Genomic DNA, 20,852 nt, shown 5'->3' with positions numbered 1-20,852 from the left:
CTATTTGTCCCCTGACTTGACATGCCTTAAACTTTATCATGAACAAACCATGAGATACCCTCTGAAAGACTTCTTGAAAATCTAAATACTTGGCATCTATTGCATTATCCTTGTATTCTCTTTCTGCTCATAAAATGTTTGAGGTTAGTTACATATTATCTAGCCTTTCAGAAGCTATGCTAATTTTTATTATAGTTTCTATCTCTAGATATTCATCTATCACATAATAGATTCCAGGATCTTTTCTTACAGCAATGTTAGGCTGACAGATCTATAATTTTGAGGTTTTGTTCAAATTTCCTTTCATTATATAGGAACAACATTAGCTGTCTTCTTGTCCACTGCCATTAGCTCCTCTTATATCGAGCATTGTATATAAACCTGATTGATTGTCACTTGAAAATAATCCACATCAGTATTCTGAAAGATTTCAGAGGTTTGGATTGTATTGTAGTGTCATGAAGTCACTTCCATTACTTATATTGCATGGCATAGATAAAGATGGTATAATTTAGTATTTATTCATTTCTCGGGTCATGGCCACCAGACAACATTCTAAATGTCAATACATAGAATTAATATTAATTTATATAGCTGATGTCTAACAACATCTTGTTTGAAAGATTTATTAGTATAATATAATTGCAAATTTGTCATGCTATAACAAGCAATTAAGTCCTGGGATAAAAAAACTTTATATTACTCTGAAGTAATCAATTTTCTTTTGGCAGAGAAAAACCCACAGCATTAAAATTAATTTTATTTTCACAACAGTAGTCTTGCAGTGTCTGTCACAAAAAGGAAAGTCACTTGGTGCACTGTAAAGCTGTTATTGGAGATAAGTGTTCGATTGTTCTTTAGATTAGGACTCTTGAAATGTAGCTTGTTTGTTATGCTGAACCAAATTTGATCTGGTGTCATCCTTATCATTCTAAAGACTCATGTAAAATATGAGCGAGACTCAGTAGAATACTACACAAAACTTCTTTAATATCTATTTTAATAAATTAAGTGATGCCAGTATATACCAAGGAGATATATATTGTATATCTAAAAAAGAAAAAGCTGTAAATTTAAAATGGAAAATGTACAACTCAGTATCTAAACAAAAACATGTTGATGAAGGATCTCACCTAAAACTTATTACCTTTTTCTTAGATTTTGACCAACCTGTAATGCATATATAATTACAGTTATAGAGTCATACAGCACAGAAATTATCCATGCTGTCCAAGTTTCCTAAATCAAAAGCATGTTGATTAAGGATCTTCCTAAATCTTATTGCCTTTCTCTTAGATTTTGACCAACCTGTAATGCATAAATAATTACAGTGATAGAGTCATACAGCACAGAAATGATCCATGCTGACCAAATCTCCCAATAGTTCCATTTGTCTGCATTTGGCCCATGTCCCTCTAAACCTTTCCTATACATGTAACTATCCAAAGGTCTTTTAAAATGCAGTAACTGTACCTGCATCTACTGCTTCCTCAGCAGTTCATTCCACACACGAACCACCCTCTGTGTGAAAAAGTTACCCCTCAGGTCCCTTTTACATCTTTTTTCTCTTACCTTAAAACACCCTCAGGTTTTAAACCTCCTTATCCTAAGGAAAATATCTTTGTTATTCACTTTATCTGTGCCCCTCCTTGTTTTATAAAACTCGATAAAGTAACCCCTCAACCTCTTATGTTCCAGTGAAAAAAGTCCCAGCCTATCCAGTCTGTCCTTATAACTCAAACCCTCCAGTCTTGGCAACATCCTTGTATATCTTTTCTGAACCCTGTCCAATTTAATAATATACTTCCCATTGCAGGGCAACCAGAACAGTACACAACACTCCAAAAATGGCCTCACCAACATCCTGAATAACCACAACAAGACATCTCAATGGTTTGAGCAATGAAGGCAAATGTGTTAAATGCCTTTCAACCACCCTATCTACCTGTGATGCACCTTTCAAGGAACAATGTACTTGAACCCCTAGGTCTCTCTGATCAATAACACTCAGCAGGGCCCTATCATTAACTGTTTAAGTCCTGCCCTTGTTCATCTTATCAAAATGCAACACCTCACATTTATCCAAATTAAATTCCACCTACCACTCCTCAGCCGATTGTCCCAATTGATCAAGATCCCTTTATAATCTTAGATAACCTTCTTAAAATATATTCCAAATTACCACCAAGTTTTATTTGCTTTCCTTGTCTGTAAATCATCATTAGCTGATAGGCAAAGAATATAAATGATCTGGTGATTAAGGCAGTAGTGCAAGTAAATGTTGGGACAATTGAATTAATATCTATATCAATATGCAAGATAGAAAGCAGTGGTGAACTATGAAAGAATGAAAGATTCCAAGTAAAAATAAACATTGGAAGGTTATTTATTAAATTTTCATTATTTATTAAAAGGTGGACTAATAGCAAGTAATATACGTGTAAAGTGAGAAACTGAGAACATCAACAACTTAGGTTAAAGATGCTAAAGAATTACAAGAAAAATTTCAAGACATAATGGGTGGCACAGTTGCTCAGTGGTTAGAACTGGATACCTGGGTTCGATCCCAGTGTTGGGTGACAGTCTGTATGGAGTTTGCATGTTCTCTTCATATTTGAGTGGGTTTCCCCCAGGTGCTCTGGTTTCCTCCCACAGTCCAAAGGTGAATTAGCCATAGGAAATTGTTTCATAGTGTCTAGGGATATGCTGGCTAGGTGGATTAGCCATGGTAAATGCAGGATTACAGGGCTAGGGTAGGGGGCTAGTTTGGGTGGGACGCTCTTCAGAGGGGTGGTGCAGATTGGATGGGTCAAATGGCCTCTTTTGCTCTGTAAGGATTCTGTAATTATTGACTTCAAGGTGAAGGTGTAGTATGAAGTGGTTTGACCCACAGTTTGGTCAATGCGGCATGTTCTAAAGGAGTGTCTTAAAGGAGGGGCAGGAAGGGAATTCTACAACTTAGGCTCAAGTTACAGCCAGTGTTGGTGGAGTGAAGGTAGAACAGATGCAAGACAGCAAAATTAGAAAAACACAGAGTCTCAGCATTGCAGGCCATTAAGAAGGATACAACGAGGACTGAGGGAAAGATTTGAACATGGCTGAGAGGATTCACCAAAGAAGCCTCCTACCACATCAACATTTACTATGATAGAACATCTTCATTTTCATTTCTTTTACAGCTTAGCTCTCTAGCCTCCCCCAAACATCGTTTCTCTTCCCTGTCTCCTCTATCCCTCACAATCCAATCAAACTTGCACAGTAAGTTAGCCATGAAATTAAATAACATTTTAAAACCATCTACATTTTATGAGCTAACACCTTCCAGAGATGATGGTGGTGGTGGGGTGGTTGGAATAATTAATTGAATGTTTCAACATAAGAACCTTTTGAATCAGGCCACATTTTAAACCAAACAAATGAAACATGATGGATGTAACTGAAAACAAAAATATGATTGTGAGGAACTATGGGGTGCATTACTCAGCAAACTGTGCTCATAGTAGGTGAATTATAATATTATAATATAAAGAATTACTCAAATGGAACTGTGTGGCTGAATTTAAACTTCTTACCTGTCCACATATTCTTTAGACTAATCACAAAGCCTCCTGTTAAGTAGAAAATTGTAAAAAAGACGTTTCCTACGAAAGAAGATAACTGCAGTGTTGGTAGTAATGCTGAGACCCACAGAGCCATTACTCTACTACAATATACCACAAGCCACACCAGCAGAAAGTTCAGGAGGAATGGACTAGCCTCGGGTCTGAGAGCTGCTATCCAGTAGATTGGCACACCGTAGATTATTACAAAAGCACAATGTTCGGGGAGTTCTCCCAAAAGCTGCAGGGTGAAAAGGAAATACTAATTGGTTAGTAACAAATTGAGATTGGAAATTAAATATATCCAAACTTAAATGTGGCTGAAAAGAGATAAAAAGTTGAAGCTTTTCATTGCTCAATAATCAGGACGAACAAAAAAATCAAACATTGAAAGAGAACACCAAGCCACCAGCATGAGAAGAGGGTGCTGGTTGGTTAGACCGTGATTAGCCTGGAGATGCAATTGGATCAGTTAACTGTCAATCTAAGCTCTCTGCTTAACCTGAGAACACATGGACAGACTCTGATTGGCCAGGGCATTGCTATGGAGACTGCAGCAAGGATTGGCAATCTTGATTACCAATTCTTAATGAAAGATGGTGCAATGTAGGCACAAACATTTTTCCATTTTAGGCATAATCAAAAAATTGCTTTTAGGACCTAATGTTTCATTGCCAACTGATTAGTGCGGGTTTATCTGCAGAATAGGATGGCAATTTCTGAAAACACAACAGCCAGATGAGGTACATTCAAGGACATTGAGTGAAGTGAGACTGGAAACTGCAATGGCTTTGGCAAAAACCTCTAAGTCGTCTTGAGACTCAGGGTGGTACTAGAGATTTGGTGAATTGCAAATATCACACCTTACTCAGACAATATTATAAGGCTAAACTCAGTGATTACAGATCAGTCTGTTTAACTTCAGTGGTAAGGAAACTTCTTGAAACAATTAATCAGGACAGAATCAATAAACGCATGGACAAATGTGGGTTAATTAGGAAGGGCCAGTACAAATTTCTTATGGGCAAAATCAAGGTTAACTGACTTGCTGGAAAGATAAAAGAGAGGGTTGATGAAGGTACTGATGGGACATGTATGTTGACTTCAAAATGGCATTCAATACAGTACCACACAGCAGACTAATGAGAAAATAAATAAGTTTTAAGTTATAAGCTTGTGGAGGCAATTGAACTGTAGTGATGTGAATACAAAATTAGCTGGAAAGGAAAGAGTCATTGTTAATGGATCATTTTTGGCTTGAAGTAAGATTTGTAGTTTCCCGTGAGGTCAGTTTTGAACCCTTGCTTTTCCTGATATATATTAATGATTGAGGTATTAGTATGCAGGGGACAATTTACAAATTTGCAGAAAATACAAAACTTGGAAAGGTTCTAAACTGTGAGGACAGTGTGAAAACACAGAACAACATTTGACAGCTGGTGGAGTGTGCAGCTCTGCATCTGGAGTTGCAGATGAAGTCAACATGGACAAGTAAGAGGTAATACATTTTGGCAGAAAGAGTGTGGAGATACAGTCTAAAATAAAACATTACCTTAAAAGGTGTACAAAGTGCAGAAACAGTGTTTATACTAACTGAGGAAGGACAGGTACAGTCAGCATATAATAAAGCATATAATAATGCTGACTGTAGACTGCTGACTATCCTCAGCTTTATTAATATAGACATAGAGAACAAGAGCAAGGAGGTTCTGCTGTATATGTATGTGAGACAGTTATACATCAGCTAGAGTATCAGGTACAGGTCTGGATAAGGATGTGATTGCGTAGGAAAGACTGCAGAAGAGGTTTCCGAGAATGGTTCCAAATACTGCTTTCCTTGGAGCAGAGAAGACTAAGAAGAGATTTTGATAGTAATTTTCAAAATCATGAGGGATCTGGACAATGTAGATAGGAAGAAACTGCTTTTGCTCATAAAAGAATTGAGAATGATAGGGCACGGATAGAAGATAATTTGAAACAAAAATGATTTGTGAAGAATCCTTTTGACACAGCAAGTAGTTAGGGTCTGGAACCCCACTGCCTGGAAATGTGGAGGAAGGTGACTCAATGGAGGCGTTCAAGAGGCCATTGGAGAATTATGTAAATAGAAACCATATTCAGGGAAAAAAATCAGGAAAGTCGCACTAAGTTATAAAGCTCATGAGGAGAGCCAACACAGCCACGATGGGTTAAAAGAGCATCTTCTACACTGAACAATTCTGTAACGTGTATATTGTACAGATTCTCTTTCTCTATCATACAGAACCATTCCTTTTAGAGAGATAGCTTTGTTCCTGTACAATGTTTTCTTATCATAATTTCCCAACAGACTTTTGTATAATTTCTTCACTGTTTAACATTGATTGTACTTCGATTTATTCACCGTCAGCATGATTAGAAAAATTACCTTTGCAAAATAGTAAGGAGTAATAGAATACATTCCATCCTCCACTTCATGGTAAAGCATTGCCCTTTCTGAGTGACCTAGGAAAAGATCATCGATAAATAAATAGAAGATAATCACTGTTGACAGTGGGGTGCTGGAAAAGCACAACAGGTCAGGTAGCATCCGAGGAAAAGGAGGATCAATGTTTCAGGTTCCTGATGAAGGGCTCTTGCCCAAAACATCGATTCTCCTTCTTCTCGGATGCTGCCTGACCTGCTGTGCTTTTCCAGTACCATACTCTCGACTCTAATCTCCAGCATCTGCAGTCCTAGAAGATCACCACTGTCATGTAGGAAATGAGACAGTCAATATAAACTCTGAAAGATCCCACAATAATTGTAGATGATCTACCCTTTAGTAATGTTAGGAAAGACATAAATATTAGCCAGATCACAAAGAAGAATTGTTCTGCTCTTCTTTAATTCAGTACAGTAGACCTCAGAGGGCAGAAATGTCATCAGATTAACATCACATGTTCCCCTGCAGTTTCTATCTGGCTAAATAAGTACTGCCCGAAAAGGGGGCTGGCAATTTCTCCCAGTGGATCTTATAACTAGGTCATCGTATTTAGGAGAGAAAGATTTTCTCTCCCACCTGCTATGGAGAAGTGCCCAATTTTGTTTGGTCTTGCACAAGAAGGGCATGTTAGATACTGATAGTTTACTGTGAGAAATAGGGAATCCACTTCTTTGCGCTATATGGAAATCTAACATTCTGTGCTCTCAAGTTATCATGGCTTCTTGATTTGATATTTGGCTAGACTGAGCAAAATAGTTTCCCACAACAGTACAGAAAGTAAAAATGTGCATTACTGTACAAAATCATATTTTTATTTCCATCTGGGAGGAAGCTCCAGAATTTTTGCCTATATACTGCCTGGCAATATATTTCCCAGCCAGGATGGTGAGTAACTTGGGGAGGGAACTTGGAGGGGTGGTGGTGCTCCCATGTTCCCATCTGCTACCCTGATCTTTCTAGATGGTAAGAGTCGTGGTTTGGAAGGTGCTAGCTAACAAGCTTTGGTGATTGATGGCAGTGTATCTTGTAGCTTGTAGACATTGCTGTTACTGTGGTGGACGGGGTGAATGATTGTGGATGTGATGGTATCCAATTTGAGTATTGTTAGAGCTGCAGTTATCCAAAGGAGTATTCCATCACACTCCTGATTTGTGCTTTGTAGATGGTGGACAGGCTATGGTGGTTCAGAGGGTGAGTTACTCATTGAGCCTTTAACTTGCTCTGGAAGCCACTGTATTTGCATGGTGAATCCAGTTCAGTTTCTGGTCAGTGGTAACTCCAGGAAGTTGATCATGGGGGATTCAGTGATGTTAATGCATTAGTTTGATGTTGTGAAGATGGTCATTGACTGGCACTTGTATGTTAGTTGCCACTTGTCAGCCCAAGCCTGGATATTGTCCAGGTCTTGCTTCACTTGAACATGGACTGCTTCAGTATCTAAGGAGATGTAAATGGTGCTGAACATTGGGCAATCATCCATCCACTTGCAACTTAATGATACAGGGAAGGTCATTGATGGAACAGCTGATGATGTTTGGCCCCAGGTCACTACCCTGAGGAAGTCTGGATTTCCAACAATCACAACTATGTGTTAGATATGACTACAACCAGCAAAATTTTTCTCTTGACTCTACTTTTGCTGGCTTCTTGGTGCTATGCTTGGTCAAATGCTACCATGATGTCAAGGACTGTCATTCCCACTTCTCCTCTGGAGTTCAAATCTTTTGTCTATCCTTGAACAAAGGCTATAGTGAGATTAGGTATTCAGTGGCCCTGTCAGAACCCAATCTAGGCAATAGAGTGCTGGATTTGCTCAACAAGTATTGTTTGACAGCAATGTTGATGACACCTTCCATCACCACTAATATTGAGAGTAGACTCAATATTAAGTGGCAAATGTGGATTTGTCCTGTTTTTCCCCATTGCTGGATAGATGCCAGTACTGTAGCTGTTCTGGAAGAACTTGGCTAGGGGAGTGATATGTTCTGGAGAACAAGTTTTCACAAGTATTGTTGGGACATATCAAGAAATGCTTGAAGATTCTTGATATCACATGGATTGAATCGAGTTGGCTGAAGTCCGGCATCTCAGATGATGGGGTCCTCTGTAGTCAGCTGAAATGGATCATCCACTTGTCACTTCTGGCTGAAGATCATTGCAAATACTCAACCTTATATTTTTCACTAATATGCCTGGCTCCTCCATCATTAAAAAATGGGAACATTTGTGGAGCCACCTCACCCTGTGAATTATTTAATTGTCCACCACCATTTATGACTGCATATGGCTGGAATGCAGAGCTTAGATCTGATCCATTGGCTAAGGGATTGCTTAGCTGTGTTTTTCACATGCTATCAAGCAAAATCAAGGGGTAGAGTCATGCTTATGATCTATTTGAATATTTTAATGCATTTTGTTTTAATAATCTGACAGATCCAAAGGAGTTTCCTGCTTAACTATACAGCAAAATTTAGAAGAGAGTAGAATAATGTCACTTATAGCGATTTAATTCCACATATTCACCCAAATCTACATAGAACGTTATCCCCCATGATGTCAGACACCTAACAGATGCTGTCAAGTTCTTTTTCTGCAGCTTGGTATTTTAACAGTCATTGGTCTTGGAAGTACTAAAACTTCTAAAGTAAAAGCCAAAGAAAACAAAAGCATCTTACATTTAGCGATAACGTCTAAAACGACTGCAAATGGGGTCAGAGCTCCGATCATGTATAACAATGCCACTGTGTCCTGGATGGATAATTGCTTGCCATCTTGACTATAGTATAAAAACCCTATTAGTAAAGACATCAAGAGTGCCTCAAATCCATGTATAGCCAGGGTCGGTAAATCTCTGAAATCATTAGAAACTTGGCGTCTGGTACAAAAGAAAGAAGTATTACAATTCAAAAAGCAGTAGCTTCACATTTCAGACAATTATGTGTACATTTTTCATAAAGAAATGCAAATCTATATTAAGAATTTCTCCTTAAATGTATTTTACCTTAATAAGACCGAAAATTGTCTCAGTTGTCCAGTTAGCTTGTCCTTGTTTTCTGATTTAATGTTAATAATAATTTCATCAGAAATCTGGGGAGTACTGGAAGAATTTCAAAATGAGGTTAAAAAAATTCGCATGAGCTGGGCATTTGAAGTATTCTGTTTAAAATGTTAGTTTTAAATATTTCTACTCATTTATTACATCACAAATTTTCAATATCTCCAATATCACTGTTCTAAATTAACTAATTTACCTTACCTCATTGTGTAATGTCAACCAGCTAAAGTTAAAATTATCAATGTTTATTAAAACTTGTGTAATGATCCATAAATAATTCATGGACCACGTGAAGGAATTTTTGTTTGAAATCTGAGTTACTTTAGTGAAACATATACTGGGCTTCCCATTTCTTTTGTAGTGAAGAATCTTGCCAGTTGAGGACTTTCCCTGAGGAAAGCTGATATCTGGATCTCCATCTTAGCCCTCATCTGTTCTTCATTCGACTTAATGTTGTTCTACCTGCCTCTATCATGTGCCTGTCTTTCACTCAAGGGCCTGGGTTTTGCCTTCTGCTCGAATATATTTTGGCTCCTTTCTGATGGTCCTTCACTTCCATCATTTTTGTTGTCCCACATGTACATGGCCTAGTGCAACAAACATACAATGCAAGTGTTCCTCAGTGCTGAGTGTGTATATATATTATTTATATATATCTTTATCACTGATTACAGAAGCAAGAGATTTGAACTGATCTCAGTGATAGTGTGCAATGTCATGAGAAAGAAAGGGAAGGTGAAAATAATGAAGAGGAAAAATTAGGGGTCTGATACAGAGGAAGACAGAACAAATGATATTACGGGAGAAAACAAGAAAAAGTACAAATTACATGTGATCGTTTAGAAGAATGGATAATAAATAAAGTAAAATGATGTGGCAATTAAAGAGATAAAGGATAAAAAGAAAAGATGTCCCTTAAAGAATGGCAGCAAAAAGAAAAAGTTGAGGGAACAGTAGTATGTACCATGTGCGCGAGAAAAGCAGAAAGATAAGGGCAATTACATGGAGGGGTGGTAAGAGACAATTTTTTTAATTTTAAGAATTGCATGTGTTTAATGGCAAAAAGTGTTCAACTACTAAATATTTTAGTTATAAGCTTACAGTAACTTAAAGAATAATCTTTAAAATCAATTATTTTAAATGTGAATGATGCACCATTAAGGCATATCAGTTAAATTGATGTGAATTATTTCCTGATTCAACAAAAAAATGCATAGATTAACGTCAGAAGAGGAATAAATGCTAGGTTTATTACTGGAACAGTGCCTTAAGATTTGGTGAACAGAATAGTTTTTTTAAACCTCACCCACCATTCTTATGTTCTATTCAAACTTTAGGATAAATAAACAAGTATATGACATTTTCTACCTACAATAATAAATAAGAATGCAAAATGTTAATGTTAAGAATAGAGTGTATTACAGTATCAAAGATTCACTTGACAATAGTACCTTGCAGTGCTAGTCATATTTGGAGAGGTATTATTGACATTTGACTTCCAGGTGTAATCATCTGTGTCTTTGACATTCTCCCAGAATATGGAAGCAAGTGTGTTGGCTTTGTCCTGTGTGCATTCTTCCTGTTCTTTGGAACGCCTGTCAATACTGGTTAGGTCAACTGTAAGAGGCAATAGGATACTTTTGTGTCATTAATTCAAATTTTTTTTAAAGTTGAAGCAGGAGTTGAACCTGGATTCCAAAATGATGCAAACTTCCAAAAATGATGGCAAGAATGGTAAGGCTATCAATTCTCTCTGTTATTAAAGGGTTAATTGGTCAGCAACCCCAGTTACTGTTCATATGCAGTTAGATGCAGAAATCAGGAAGCGTCACCTTAATTGCCTTATTCTGCCAGAAGTTTCACTGTGAAATTTGGCAAAGGAGTGAAGTTGAGGTACTTATGTGATAGAGACACAATGAACATACCAGGAAGAAAAGGATTTGTACATTCCTGTCAAAATAACATTGTAGAAACAATATACCAAGTCTAATTGCTGCCAAACAGCTCTCATAGTTGAACATTTTAATTATTATTGGAGGTTTAAAAATAATGTTTGTTTTAGATTTCTTTCTTTTTTCACTCTCTCAATCCTATCACTTTTTTCCTCTTTTATTTCCCTGTAGATGTTTTGTCTGTAGATGTCATTGAATTAACTACTCTGATGTACGATTTCTGTCGAGACTCAGGAATGATTGAGGAATGAATCTTCAAATTAATTCATAAAGGAGATACAGAGATTAGATTTTTTAGATTAGATTAGATTACATTACAGTGTGGAAACAGGCCCTTCGGCCCAACAAGTCCACACCGACCCGCCGAAGCGAACCCACCCATACCCCTACATTTACCCCTTACCTAACACTACGGGCAATTTAGCATGGCCAATTCATCTGGCCCTGCACATCTTTGGACTGTGGGAGGAAACCGGAGCACCTGGAGGAAACCCACGCAGACACGGGGAGAACGTGCAAACTCCACACAGTCAGTCGCCTGAGGCAGGAAGTGAACCCGGGTCTCTGGCGCTGTGAGGCAGCAGTGCTAACCACTGTGCCACTGTGCCGCCCACTGATTGCTCTATTCATATATCCCAGATCTCTGTAGAAGACGTCCATGTTGCTTTAGATTTTTAATTATCCAAATGCAGTGTAAAATCCCTTTAGAAAATCTGTAGGCAGTTTAAGTTCTATTAATAGCTAGCACGTTTGCTCTCCACAGATCATAACCAGTCTAATAATATTGTTGTAATTTATTTCCCATCTGTTCCAGTTTTCTCCTGTCCTGTCACTTGCAGTATGTTCTCCACTCCCAACGGGAATACTTTGCACTCACACCTAACTTTTGCTCTAAGTGCCTATTGTGTGCAATCTGTGGCAGCCATTCCTTGCTGCTATGGAAAGGAAAGAGATATGAAACAGAATTATCTCCAACTCTGAGTCGAAATTCTAAAATATAATTACAGAATGAATTTAAAAACCTGAGGAATTAAAAATAGCAATCCTGTTATTAATGCTGGGGAAAACATATAACAAGCTGCATTGCATTCTCAATCTCACAGAGGAGCAGAAAACTAGATGAGAGGTTGAGAATATTTTAAATCCATGCTTTCAACCCCAAAATTAATGTTACATGTTATTGGTATTTGATCAATATCAGAGTTCAGAGAAGAGGAACACTGTTACTCTGTATGATAGCACTGATTTATCTACATAAATCCTGAAGGTTTTAACAACTGAAAGATTATCTCATCAGAGATAGGATTGTTTTTAAGCTTAAGAGATCCTGCAATGAGAGTACATCTACTGAGGGAAGAGAAACCTACACCCAAGAAAGTTATTAACCAATATTGAAGCTTTTAAACGTGAATCATCAGGAATGGAAGAGCGAATGAGGCTTTGCATAATGCTGAACACATGCCAAACTAAAACAAACACAGACTGTAAAAGAGGAAACAATATTTGCAGAACATCTAGCAAAAAAGGCCAAGGTCAGAGATTGGGATGTGAATATTGCAGAGGACACTATAAGAGAAAAGGAAGTATGTCCAGTATAAGGAAAGAAATATTCTAACTGCGAGACGTCACAGCACTTTGCATGCAAAAGCTTAACTTAAAAGAAGCAAATTAAACCTATAATGTTGGTTTCTGGAGAGGCTAAGTTGAAGTTGGTGCTGTCAGGTCTTTAGTGATAAATGATTTCTGGCTGTTAAAAGATGACACAGAGAGCATCAACTGAACATCACTGCATCATGCGATATCATAAGCGTTTCACATGTGTGAAAAGTGGCTCAAAATAGGGGCTCAAAAATTAGGACTTCAAAAGTAAGAATGAGGCTCTCGTATACAATAGGCGAAAGTGAGGACTGCAGATGCTGGATGAAGGGCTTTTGTCCAAAACGTCAATTTTTCTGCTCCTCTGATGCCGCCTGACCTGCTATGCTTTTCCAGGACCACTGTAATCTAAACTCTATGATAGAATACTCATGTCAAGAGAGCAAATGATGCTGAGATCCCAAAGCAATGGGAAGAATGAGGATCTAGAGTTCCAGATAGCAGATTTCAAATAAAATTCACTCATCTCAGATGAAGCAAGTCTAAAGTTTGTACTAGTCACCCAAAACTGCCTGAGGAGATTTGCAAAGTTTTGTAGACCGATATAGCATTGACTGCTAAACAGTGTGGATTAGCAGCATGGGAGCAGTGAAACAACCTGGAAGCCAGCAGGCAGCAGTCAAAACGATCTCACTAAAGCTTTGATGAGATCTCACTAAACTATGCAGCCACTGAAGGAATTTTGCTGCAACTTGCCAAGGCAAAGATCTTTATTACTCAAATGTAAAGGATGGTGAACTTGGATGAAAGTGGCAGTTTTCCAATTATGTTTCAATGGTTGAGCATGTCTTTTGGCATTGCCACCATTGCAGGAGAGTATCAACCCAGAAAGCATGAGATATTCAGTATTCTTCCCCAACTGGAAGCTATTGCAGAAGATCTGTTAGTCTATGGATGTAGAGACACAATGGAAGCTATTGCAGACCACAATCAGCATCTTGTGTGACCTTTGGAGAGAGAGTCCAACAGTCAGGTGAACCAAAGCTGAACAAGAAAAACTAGATTTGAAGATGCCTGAAGTCAGAGATCATACACTGAAGGCAAAATGACTTTACCCAGATCCCTACAAGGTGAGAGCTGTAGCACAGATGCACAGATCAATAAATCTGAAAGCGGGACAATGATTTAACTAGCAAAGGTCTTCCCAATTTTTTTACCAATGTGTAAACCTTGATGCAAGTTCACTGCTAAAGCTACGCAGTGATACTGGGGCACAGCATAAGAATCTGATTTCACTAGAATTAAACAACTAGGTGACAACAATGTCTGGGCTATGATATTACAGCATTGATTATGAAGTCACCTTACAGGGTGATTCCAGTAAGCTTGGACTTGGAGCAAACCTTACTCAGCATGAAAACCAGTTTCCTTTGCATCCAGGGTGTAAATGCAAACTGAACGCTGTTATGTTCAAATAGAGAAAGAGTGCCTGGCTGTTGTATTTACTTAAGAGAATTTTAATTAATAACTGGGAGAAACTTTGTGACAGTAGTCCACCCAAGCCACTTCAAAAAACCTTTCCTCCAAAAAGTTTGCAAAGAATGTTACTTCATTTGCACAGATTTCATCTGAATGTACAAACATATAAGGGAAAAAGAAAAATGATGCCATTGTGCTGTTGAGAGCAAACTTATGATGCAAGTTCATAGATTCACAGTATCCCTACAGTACAGATAAAAGCTGTCTGGCACATCAAGTCTGCACCAGCCCTCTGAACAGCATTCTATCCTATCCCCATAATCCTGTATTAACCATGGTTAATTCACCACGTCCTTGGATAGTATGGCCAATCCACCTAACTATCTTTGAACTGTGGGGAGGAAACGGAAGCACCCGGTGGAAACCCACACAGACACTGGAGAATGTGCAAACTCCACACATACAGTAACCAAAGGCTGGAATCAAACCTGGGTTCATGGTGCTGTGAGGTAGCAGGTCCAAAGAGAGTGCAAAATCTTCCCAATTCAATGACCATAAGATATAAGAATACAATTAGGCCATTCAGCCCATTGGGACCGTTCCATCATTCAACCATGACTGGTCTGTTTCCCAACCCCCCTCTCCTGCCTGATAAGCAACTCTCTGTTATGTTATGAAAATAATCGATGGAGAAGGGATACTGAATCAGAAAGACAAGCGCCTTGGCTCATATCAAGCAAACTATACAATAAGATATGACTTTCCAATTGTTGTAGGAATTGTGATGTCAGGATGGCTTGAAAGCATCATGGACGCAATGTTGCTATTAAAAATTACAGGATATCAATGTTGATTTTTAGGGTTAACATCCCGAGGAGGGGAGTGTGTGGTGAGGAAAGACATGCTGAAACACATTCATGCTAGCCGAAGAACTGAGTCTAGTCTGAGGAATTTAAGAGAATGGTTCTATTGGTTACCATGAAAAAAAAGACCAAGGACATCAGCCAGCAGAGTATTTGTAGTAGGTATCAAGTTAAGCAAGCTAGCGAACCACTGATATGATATGTGATGTCCTAACCAGACCATGAATTAACTCTCATAGGAACTGATTATCTTGTCACCATTGACTACTATTCTGTTGACTTGGAATTAGACCAGTTGATGTCAATGTCTACAAGTGAGATTGGTGAATGCCTGAAAGCACTGGTAGATGTTCCAGACATAGTGATGAATGATAATGACCCTCTTTTCATGAGTGCAAAATTTAGTCACTTAGAGTCATAGAGATGTACAGTATGGAAACAGACCCTTCGGTCCATGCCGACCAGATAGCCCAACCCAATCTAGTCCCACCTGCCAGCACCTGCCAGCCTATATCCCTCCAAACCCTTCCTATTCATATACCCATCCAAATGCCCTTTAAATATTGCAATTGTATCAACCTCCACCATTTCCTCTGGCAGCTCATTCCATACATGTACCACCCTCTGTGTGAAAAAGTTGCCCTTAGGTCTCTTTTATATCTTTCCCCTCTCACCCTAAACCTATGCCCTCCACTTCTGGACTCCCCAACCCCAGGGAAAAGACTTTGTCTATTTATCCTATCCATGCCACTTCATACAGAATTTGGAAATTTGACGCCATAATTATTTCCACAGGATTCTAGTAAAAAAAAATGAGCTGAGGCGACAGTGGAAATTGGCAAGGTGTTTATAAATAAGTCAAGCAAATTCAGTACAGATGGTATACAGAACAATTTTCAAAATGGAGAAATACAATTACTGAGGGCATGGAAACAGTTTAATCCAAAAGGATGGGGTCACAACGTTTTGGTCATTGGATGGGGCCACCACAACCAAGTATTATCCTGTCTGTGGTTAACATGGTAAAAATTAAGAAATTATCATGAGTGATGATTGTTAAGGGTATGCAAACACAAGGAGCTGTTTCTTTTAAATGGCATCATTATCAAACTAAATACTAATTTTACATGCTAATATGACTGCTCATAAAAATAATGATAGATAGTCTTGAATGAAGATTGACAAATTAATTAAATATCTTTAAAAATTGACAACTGTCTAAAAACAGGAGGTTGATTAATGATTTCGATGATTACGATAAGGTCTTCAAATGGTAAAATGACAAGCATACCAATGATAGGAGTTTCTAAAATGTTGGTTAATAATTTTACAATAATGTGACAGCAATGATTACTGACTAATTGTTTGAAGAAAAATGAAATCTCTTTAGATAATAATTGATAGTTTAGATAATGAAGGACATTCCATAAATGCTGATTCAAATGGTAAGAGTTCTATGACTGTAGACTGTTCAACATAGAGGTTCCCGTCTCTTTCAATAGTGATCTGAATTATATGCAATTAGAAGGTTCAAAGAGCAAATTTCATGAACAGCGGTGTCATATAATAAATATCTTATCACCAAGGCAGTTTAGATAACGTCAGTGATGTACGTTTCTTGACAGTCTTAGAAAAAGAGTTCTGGAGAAGTCATGTTGGACTAAACTATTAACTCTTTGCACAGATACTGCCAAAGTCAGAAATCACTTAAGTAATCTGAACAAAAATTGGAGTTGTTATGGACAAAATGTTACCTCAGACTACAACGGGATCTTGATCAGATGGGCCAATGGGCTGAGAAGTGGCAGATGGAGTTTAATTTAGATAAGTGTGATATGCTGTATTTTGGGAAAACAAATCTTAGCAGGACTTATACACTTTCTGGTAAGGTCCTATTGAATGTTGCTGAACAAAGAGACCTTGGAGTGCAGGTTCATAGCTCCTTGAAAGTGGAGTCGCAGGTAGATAGGATAGTGAAGAAGCCGTTTGGTATGTTTTCTTTTATTGGTCAGAGTATTGAGTACAGAAGTTGGGAGGTCATGTTGTGGCTGCACAGGAATTGGTTAGGCCACTTTTGGAATATTGCATGCAATTCTGGTCTCCTTCCTATCGGAAAGATGTGGTGAAACTTGAAAGGGTTCAGAAAAAATTTACAAGGATGTTACCAGGTTTGGAGGATTTGAGCTATAGGGAGAGGGTGAATAGGCTGGGACTGTTTTCCCTGGAGCATCAGAATCTGAGGGGTGACCTTATAAAGGTTTATAAAATCATGAGGGGCACGGATACGATAAATAGACAAAGTCTCTTCCCTGAGGTGGGGGAGTCCAGAACTAGAGGGCATTGGTTTAGGGTGAAAGGGGAAAGTTATAAAAGAGACCTAAGGGGCAACATTTTCACCCAGATGGTGATGCCTGTATGGAATGAGCTGCCAGAGGAATTGGTGGAGGCTTGTACATTGCAACATTTAAAAGGCATCTGGATGGGTATATGAATAAGAAGAGTTTGGAGGGATATGAGCCAGGAGCTGACAGGTGGGACTAGATTGGGTTGGGATATCTGGATGGCACGGACAAGTTGGACCGAAGGGTCTGTTTCCACGCTGTACATCTCTATGACTCTATAACTGTCTTGATGGTAAGATATTTCATGTGCAACCTCTTGTTGGGGAGTGAAGTAGGGCCTCACTAAAGGGTGGGATAAGAGATATTAATCTGATCATATGAGAAACATGTCATTGAGCAGAATTTTCTGGTCACAACGGTGGTGAGCCTGCAGGCAGCAAAGACATGTACTTGAATCTGATCAGCATTCCTCCTGCACCACAATTAAATTGTAGGTGCAGAGCTCTTTTGAAAAGGGTCCCTGCCTTAACACCAACTGACCACTTAGTGACCATTCAAGAGGCACATCCTGCTACCCACAGTTGTAAGTGGGTCTGTCATTGTGCAGTTTGGGGTGGAGAGGGAACACCATTAATTAAAAGGTAATCAGCATCAGATTGAAAACTAAATACTGATTAGGGGAGGGGACTCACAGTGACTGTCAACACTTCAGCACTCTCTCCCGCCCTGACAACCACACCACCCCCAAGAACTAACTGTGGCCTGTGTCCTTTGTGAATCTGCAACTAAGGGATTGTCATTCTTGTAACAGATATCACCTCCAAAGCGGCCTCAGGTTTACAGTCCAAGGGGACTTGCTACTGCCTGACTATATTGAGGTTTTATGAATCTTCTCAAAAGAATGTAATGTCTCTTGCAAGCAAGGGAAAGCTCAGTGCCTGAACAGGATACAGTCATTATAATAACTAAATAACATAATATTACATTATTAAATTGACCCTTTTGTTTAGAAATCCATGATCTCTGCAGATTCACGTCTAGTGATCTTATGTCTAGTGTTACCATTAAGAACCATTCTTGATCTGTTGAATACTCACCATAAAAATCACAAGGATTGCAGTAGGTTGGACAAGGATATCCTATTGAGGTAAAGTATGGAATCATATCTTTAGCTGTTCCACAATAAGTTGTTACTCCTGAAGAGAGCAGGACCACCAGATCAAACAAATGGAATATGTCTGACCGTGGCTGGTGGATTGACATTAGGATCAAACGATTTCCTCTTGCAAGTCTCGAGAGAGTCATCACCAAGTTGTGTGCTGTGAAACTATCAAGTCCAGAAGTGGGTTCATCTAATATTAAAATACCTGGAACCAAAAATATTTTCATGATTTCAAGTTTATGACAGGTTATCAAAACAAAACCTATTTCAATTGGTGTCATTGGATTTCTCCTTTTGAAGTAATATTTTCAATAGTATGGATATTACTGTTACTTTATTCATTTAAGAGTGATAGGATCTCTTTAAAATAACGCATTGATAACATATGAAAGAATTTAACACACTTCACTGGCACTTCTGCAAAGGATGCTATATTACCAAGGTGGTCTTCCTGCCCACTCCTGCCCTTGACATTATGAGGGACAAGCAGGCCTTGGGTGGCCCATGTGTCTTTGGTCTAATGAGATCCTTAAATGAGCAATTCATGGAGGTCAAGATGAAGCCCACAACAGGAAGTTTTGGGGGTTGGAAAGAGTGGGTGAGAATGTCATGCAAGGTCTTAGGGCCTCAGGATCTGGGTATAAATGCCATGGTGTGGATGCTGTTAAAACATACTATACCCTCTTGAATAGGACCACCACACTGCAACAATCTAGTCTGGAAAACTCACATGAGCACAAGGACACAGGCACACACAGATTTTAATTATAAGTCAGAGCCTGGTATATAATGATTAGCATCCATGATAGAACTTTAGCATCAATGTAAAGTACAAAAAAAAGTATTATTTTGAAGTCTGAGCCTAACACCAGTTCTTGATTTTGATTTCTCCTTCAACAGTCTGTCTCAAGCGCAAGCTCATGATGTGGCATCACATCGCATGATAAAAGAGGAGGAGGATGAAGAGAACAATCCCCCTTATGGCTTGTATTCCATTTGGGGCACCTAACAAAAGCTGTTCTCTCTGCTCCAGCTTCTCCATCAAGATTCTTCCACCTCTCCTATCCCCTCTGCAGTACCCTTCAGCAGTTACCTCCATCCTGGTTCTAGTATTTTGATTTTGGCGACTGCCTGCAATCCCAGCAGCAGCCCCTGCTCCCAGTAATGAGGCTGGGACCACAGCATTGCCCATCAATCATACTGGCTGGCATTTGAATGTTTTATCCAGCGTAGGGACACAAGTCTTGATTTTAGCCAAATAAAACTTGGCAAGGGGTGGAGGGCAGCCAGCATCTTTAGGGAAATGGGCCCCACCAACTCTTTGGGTAATGAGGTAGAAAATTTTGCCATCTATTAAAATTCTGCCTACGTACACAACTAACACACATTGATCAGAGGGCACCCAAGTAAACAGCTAACTAGGTGGTTTATTAGAAGAACTATTCATGCATGGAGTTAGAGCAGAAGTTAGATTGTTCTAAAGTTAAGTACAGTGGGACATGATGGGAGTAAGAACACAATAAGGAATACTGAAAATAAGCACCAAATATAGAGTAAGAAATGTCAAGTTTTTTTAGAAATATATTTGTAGAAGCTTGTGAAAGAAAAGTGTCACATTGAAAGATTCCAAATATTCTTCAAGTCACTGGATCTAAATATATGAAATGAATTCATTATAGCTGTACCCAGAGCATACCACTGGATGCAAATTGTGGGGAATCTTCCCTTTTGGAAGCTGTCATTAATGGATGAGGATGGAAACGGCAGCAGACAGAGGAAACATAATTTTCAAATAAAGCAGCTATTGATAGGCAGTTATTGATTCAGAATAGGAAGGTCAAAGAACAATGATAAGCTTCATAAGACTTTAAAAGCAGCAGCTGATGAAATCAGCACGTTATCTTTACATTCTATTGAATCTTCAGAAAAGGGAGTAAAAATCAAGAATTGGAAAGTAACTCACAAATTATCAACTTTTGAAAGAAGAGACAAGGAAATTATTGATCAGTTGCACCAACCAAGTTTCCGAAAAAAAATTACATGCTGTCAGTGTAGATGCAAGATGAAATACCTTCACAGAGGCTGGTATCCACCCCCAAATTATTTTTTATTTCCACATTGAGAGTCCTTGACACTGATCCAGCTTCCTCAGAGCCAGCTCTCAGGGTGAAGATGCCTGGGATGTGTTGTCCTGGGAAATGCACTAGAAAACTATTGTCCTCTATTTGGTTGTGTCACATTTAAGAAGGATGCAATAATTGGACATGCTCTGTTTTCCTTAATATGCTCCATTCCCCTTTCAAAACAACCTCTGAAATGGAGCAGTCTGCTAGTTCTCTT

General features: G+C 38.6%; 1 protein-coding gene across 3 annotated transcripts in view; it reads right to left on the bottom strand.

The window, feature by feature from the left end:
• abcg8 (ATP-binding cassette, sub-family G (WHITE), member 8) overlaps positions 1-20,852 on the bottom strand; it is a 57,269-nt gene that overhangs the window by 25,392 nt on the left and 11,025 nt on the right. For all 3 annotated transcript variants that reach the window (XM_043695631.1, XM_043695630.1, XM_043695629.1), the window contains exons 6-11: positions 18,448-18,717; positions 10,570-10,735; positions 9,065-9,160; positions 8,739-8,938; positions 6,007-6,083; positions 3,573-3,840 (exon numbers count right to left, since the gene is read on the bottom strand). In XM_043695631.1, the coding sequence (XP_043551566.1) occupies positions 3,573-3,840; positions 6,007-6,083; positions 8,739-8,938; positions 9,065-9,160; positions 10,570-10,735; positions 18,448-18,717 (1,077 nt within the window). The remainder of the gene's footprint in view (positions 1-3,572; positions 3,841-6,006; positions 6,084-8,738; positions 8,939-9,064; positions 9,161-10,569; positions 10,736-18,447; positions 18,718-20,852) is intronic.

Source organism: Chiloscyllium plagiosum, chromosome 9 (genome assembly GCF_004010195.1).
Source record: "Chiloscyllium plagiosum isolate BGI_BamShark_2017 chromosome 9, ASM401019v2, whole genome shotgun sequence".
Classification (NCBI taxonomy): Eukaryota; Metazoa; Chordata; class Chondrichthyes; order Orectolobiformes; family Hemiscylliidae; genus Chiloscyllium; species Chiloscyllium plagiosum.
Note: the sequence above shows the minus strand (reverse complement) of the source record. Positions and strands in the feature narration are given on the sequence as shown.